General features: G+C 42.1%; 1 protein-coding gene across 1 annotated transcript; it reads right to left on the reverse strand.

The window, feature by feature from the left end:
• Nucleotides 1-3,802: 3,802 nt before the first annotated feature.
• myf5 (myogenic factor 5) lies at nt 3,803-6,086 on the reverse strand. The gene is given in 4 exon segments (XM_035148151.2): nt 3,803-4,313; nt 4,477-4,549; nt 5,474-6,043; nt 6,045-6,086. Coding segments are annotated over 4 exon segments (876 nt in total). The 3' UTR covers nt 3,803-4,122.

Consider the following 6,086-nt stretch of genomic DNA (forward strand, 5'->3'; position numbering starts at 1 on the left):
GTCGGCGGTTCGATCCCTGTCCCCCCAGTTCTGCGCACGATGACACTGAGCCTCAAATTGCCCCTGACAGCTGTGCCGACAGTGTGTGAGTGACATATAAATACAAACCATTAAGACCGTGCACCTATGACCCAGGGTTTGACAATTAGTCCAGTAAAACATTTACTAGAGGAAAATAATGTTACTACCTTTCACGACAAATAAATCATTTCGACCGCTTTTCATTTTTCTTTTTATATTTCTACTATAAAAGAGCGAGACAATGATGTGAAGGATGGTTTGGCCTTGGTGGAGGAACGAGATCAGAAAGATGAAGGAAAAGCTTCGTACCTCCGCCGACTGGCCACTTTATCACAATATGCAGCAGCCTGCTAACAATGACCTCTGTTCATGGGTGTTAGTATAAATGTCTGATTATTTCATAAAGATCTCTGCCCCAAAATCTGCATCAAAGTCTTCTCTGACCAACATCGTCTCCTTCCACTAAGTTTCATGATGATCTGTTCTATAGTTTTTACGTAAAACCGCTAAATAACAAACAAAGAAACACTGATGAACACATAATTAATAAATATATAAAGATAGCAAAGGCAAAGACCACGTTTATATTTAGTTGTCATTATTATTTTTGTCACAATAACAGTGAGTCACTAATGATCATCATCAGCCTCCGAAGGTCAAGTGATTAAAACTCCTCCGTGGCCGTTTGTCAGCTCAGAACAAACCAGTGAAACTAACAACGAGACTCTTTTAACACTAAACTCTTGATAGGAGTTGTTTTCCTTCAGCAGCAGCCTTTTGTACCCGCTGCAGTAAAACGTCTCCCCCCCGATAACCTCTCGACGAGCAGAGGCTGACGTGACAAACCTGAGGAGGGAAGGTGACGTGGCTGCAGGCGACAAATCCCTCACCGGGGGTTTTAATCAGGGCCGAACGCGACACCTCCGCCAGGATCGAGAGCTGAAACTGTTCATCCTTCACTCTGACAAAAGGCAAAAAGCTCGGATTCCTTCAACCTGAGGCACAGATGAAGAAATAATACAAATGTTCTCATTTGTTTTCTCTGAGCTGGAGCTGAAGGGACAGCGAGCAAACTGGGTTCACACCTCTGATGATGACTTTTAATTCAGCCTGAACAAAAACAGAGTTATTCTCCTTGTGATGTTTAAATTTGGATAATGGTTTAAAAAAGATATACAGTAAGGAACTGGGTTATTCATAATTGTATTGTTTGATATCGCAAATTACTAATTACTGAGTTATTAAGATTCCTTATTCAAGCTCTCACATCTGGTCTGAAGACTTTAAATATACTTTGTAGGTTTATCTGTTCAGGAAAAGACAATATTTCTTAATTTCCTCAGTGTGTGGATCAATAAAGTTTTATCTTATCTTAAAATATTCATTTATAATTATATTAAATACAGTTTTTAGGTTTATCTGTTGGGTGAAAGACAATATTTCATAATATATAAATTCATTATTACGTTAAGTACAGTTTGTATGTTTATCTGCGGGAAGAGACTATATTTTTACTATATTCATTTATTATTATATTAAATATAGTTTATAGGTTTATCAGTTTGGAGAAAGACAACATTTCATGGTTTAGTAAACTATAAGACTTTCACACGATGGAAGGATTCAAATGTGAAACCAGATGAAGATTCTTAAAACTTGGACATTTAACAGTTTTATCTTAAATTCGTCCCAGCGTTTGTCTCAACGTGTCCCTGAGGAAGACGCTGGAGCTTTTCACACGACGGCAGCAAAATACATCTCTGACTCCACTCAAAGAATCTGCTGATTTCATGGATATGTTCAGGATTGACTGAGGTTTAGATCCACCTGGTTTTATATCATGTTCCTGCAGCTTCTCGCTCCGTCAGCTCCTCCACATCACTCGTGCTGCCTGAGGCCTCAGTCGACTCTCCACAGAGAGACACTCGGTATTCTCCTCAACTCTGAGAACACTGGTGAATCCCTGTGTCTTCAATAGATGCAATATAACAATGGTGAGGATTCAAAGAGTCAGAAACAGAAGATACGTCTCAGGGGTGAGATGATTCAAGTCCAAACATGGAGGCTCAAGATGACCAGTTAGGAGTTAATGTGGGAAACGGAAGAAACACCTCTGCCTTGTGGTTTAAACTGGTACTACACTAATGGCTGAGCTGGGCCTCTGACTCCAGGCTGTCACAGAATTGATCTATTAATGATGTCCACTCTCATTCCAGATTTAAATACAACAAATATAAAGCTGTTCTCAATGAGTGAGTATGTTCTTATAATATTTATGTATTAATCTATTCTTATTATTCTTATTATATAGCACATTTCGAAATAATTAAATGCAATTGAAAACAAAGGATGTTAAAAACATTTAGGGACTAATGCAGACTAAAGCAATCCATGATAGAAAAAACATCAATAAAAGAAAGTAAAGATACAAAATACATTACATTTTTTTTTATAAATAATGCTTAATAGGTGGATTTCAAATTTTACGTTTTAAAAATATCTATATTTTCAGCTCCTCTCTGATTCTCGGGAGGTAGCTTCACCAAATGTTTTGATTCTGCTAAAAACAGCTAAAAGTAAAAAATCACTGTTTAACTGTTAAAGAATAAACTTTCCCTCTGAAATATGAAATACCATAAGTATTAGTTACTTCTGAGTATTTCAGCGACAGTAAGAAAAAGGTCAACAATCATGTGAAGTACACAGAATAATAAGGAAAAACAGAGGAAAAGTACATTTTAAAATATTTTCATGAGATATAATGTTTTAAAAAACATACATCTGACGAAAAGGAGACGTTATTGTCTTTACAGCACATTAGAGGAAGTGTAACAGAGCATGATGGGAAAGTTAATGTGACTCAGGGAAATATAACCATAAAAACAATAACCGTTAAAGAAACATTTTCTCCGCATGTGCTGTGATATAAGTAAAAATAAAATATTGCCTCTCAACAGAAAAAGCATCCGACCGACATCATGATCAAAGAAAGTGCGACACACGTGTTTCTCCCCCCCTACTGGTCCCACACCGTCACACTATAAGTACAATTAGAGGCCATTTGTTCTCAGCTCCGGTGCTGATGGTGTAATCAGTGTGTTAATGATGACTCACATTTGGCTGCAGAGAACAAACAGGTACACGCGCCCCCCCACACACACACACCCCACACACTCACAATGCAGGGCTGCACAGAGAAGAGAGATGGATTTTTCATTTGGAAACTCACTGCAGCATTTTTTTATTTTTGCACATGATTGTAATTTTCTCTGCTGTGGTGCAGAAAAATATGTTTCTTTCTTGTGACAAAATGCTTCTTCATCGCTGCAATGACTCAGCAAGCTGCGTGACTGATTGATTACATGTGATTAATGTTATCAGGTGACTTCCATCAGCTTCTAATGTGATCTCCACACCTTATTAGCTGCACGGAGACGATCCAGAGTGTCCAGGATGAGAAGTTAAGTAATTTGCATTGATTATTATGCAAATGCACAGGAATCGTTAAACTTTAAAGATTAATGAAGTTCGCATTAAGTTGTGACTATAATTAATCAGTGTTATAATGATGTTTTGACCATTAGATGATGTGTTATTTTTGTTTGTGAAGCTCATTTTGATGAATGGAGGTTGTTAGGTTTCTTTAAAACAAAGGAAATTGGTATTTGGTATTTTGAACAATTAATGTTTCCTTATTTTAGCTCCTAATTTAAAGTGATAATTAATGAGATGCAGCAGATTCACATGGAAACAGGAGGACAAGAAGAAGAAGACAAAAAGCTCAAATCTTAATACATAACAGTGAAAGATTTAATGTTCACAACAACATGAAAAGTAAGAAACACTGCATAAATACCACTTAATGTTGGGAATAAAGCAACATCACATTAACTTGCCATTATTAAATATGTCTCACTGGGTATAACAGTATAGAATAAATGGGCATTTACATTATTTACAGTCTCATGTACAATATAAAAGCTTCTGTGCCACAGGTCCTCCGCTCCGGCTCCTTCACATTCACACAAAACTCATTCTCATGGCGTTTGTCTGTTTTGGTGACGGCACACAGCGACGGCCTGTGGTGACGTATCCCATGTTTCACAGGACGTGGTAAACCGGCCGGGACCCGGGGCTCTCCGGCGTGCAGGGCTGCGAGTCGGTGCTGCCGGGGGAGAAGGTGGGCATGTCCCTCAGGGCGGCCGGCCCGCAGCTCGACTCCACAGCGGAGAGGCGGTCCACGATGCTGGAGAGACACTGGAGACTGGAGGCTCCGGCGGCTTTATCGCACTCTGACAAGACGAAGGCAGAGTTGGGATCAGTACAAGGATTTTCTCAAAAGTTTATATTTTTCTATTTTTCTCTCTTAAATCCAGGCAACGTGCACAATAAAGCCATCAAACATGCATTTTTTTCTAATACACAGCATTCCTATCAGGCTGCAGAGGCTCTTACCGTTCTTTGCATACGAATAGCCGCTGCTGTAGTTTGCATTCAACTGGTGCCACAATGGACTGTTGCTGTCGGTCTGTACAAGCAAATGAGAAATGTGAGAAAAATTACAAATTCACCCTTGAATCCTTGCAAGTAAAAAGTTACACAGACAGATTTGAAGTGTCGCGGTTGCATAAACATACATGGGACTGGAAGAGGCGGGAAAAACTAAACAACCAGTGCCCTTCACGAAATCCCGGACAGGCTAATAAATCCTGAATTCCAAAGTTATGGGCTTCTTCATTTCACGTACACCTTAAAGCCAAAGTGGCAGCGTTGAAGCCCCCCCCCCCTCTGAATGGGCTCCGAGCGTGGCGAATCGATTGTATCAGTGGAAGCAACACCAGTTTGTGCAAGATGACACTTTCTCCCAGTAAATCTGCAGAAAATCCTGGCAGCGGCGCAGAACATGCAGTCAGGATGGAATGCAGAAAAGCACCCTCTTTTTCCGGCCAGACTTCAGTACGGTGGATTTGGCTCAGTTTATTAGGGCTATAAAGTGTCCGGTTGTGGGAAAGCTATTACTCCATCCAGCATTAACTGATGCACGGTCACCTTCAGACGGCCGCTGAGGGAAAACTAACTCAATCTGAGCTGTGGTGATAAGCATCAGAGCGCAGAGAAACGTGTAATAACGACAGAATAGATGTTTGTATTGAGGAATAATGGGAGATTAGGTCATTTAAGGTCTTTGGACAAAACCAACATATTTGATTGATGGGTTTTTTAGACTGTAAATCCAGGTTTTACTTTGAAATTAAATACTCTACATGGTCAAAAGCAACGGAAACAGAGTAAAAGACTTAAATTCAAACATTTCGTCAACAGCCAAGGTCTTTTGGGGTAAAGACGAAATCCTGTCTCACATGCAGTTGGTCTCTTTTCTCTGATGGACATGTTTTTGGGTTTGCAGCCACAACAAGACTCAACCAGATGTTTGTTGGATGAAGGGTCTTACCATGCCGTCAGAGCAGCTGGACAGCGGACTGCCAGGCTCCGAGCCGCTCTCTCCAGGCAGACCGTAGTAGTTTTCCACCTGCTCTTGTAGCAGCTCCTGCAGGCTCTCGATGTAGTGGATGGCGTTGCGCAGGATCTCCACCTTGGGCAGGCGCTGGCTGGGGTTCGCCGAGGTGCAGCGGCGCAGCGCCTCGAAAGCGTGGTTGACCTTCTTCAGCCGCCGGCGCTCACGCATGGTGGCGGCCCGCCTGCGGTCCGAGAAGCTGGACTTGCGCTTGCAGGCCTTGCAGGCCCACTGGAGGCAGTGTCCCGGCTGGTGAGGCGAGGCTCCGGGGACCCTGACGTGCTCGTCCTCATCTGAGCCGGTGAGCTCCATGCCGGGGCCGAACTCCAGGCTGTCTGGAGAGGAAGCACACGCTCTGTCGTAGTAGACCTGGGATGGTGAGAAGACGTCCATGGCTTGTTGAAGAAAGGAGTTTGAATGGATGGAGTGATGGGCGCAGAGGAAGGAAGGAGGAGTGGGGTGAGAGAGAGGAGACCTCTGAGTGATATGAGGGGTCTGTTGCCCCGGGGCCCCCCTTATATGCCCCCAGGCCACAGCCAAGGGCCCACAT

This window comes from Hippoglossus stenolepis, chromosome 22 (genome assembly GCF_022539355.2).
Source record: "Hippoglossus stenolepis isolate QCI-W04-F060 chromosome 22, HSTE1.2, whole genome shotgun sequence".
Taxonomy (NCBI): domain Eukaryota; kingdom Metazoa; phylum Chordata; class Actinopteri; order Pleuronectiformes; family Pleuronectidae; genus Hippoglossus; species Hippoglossus stenolepis.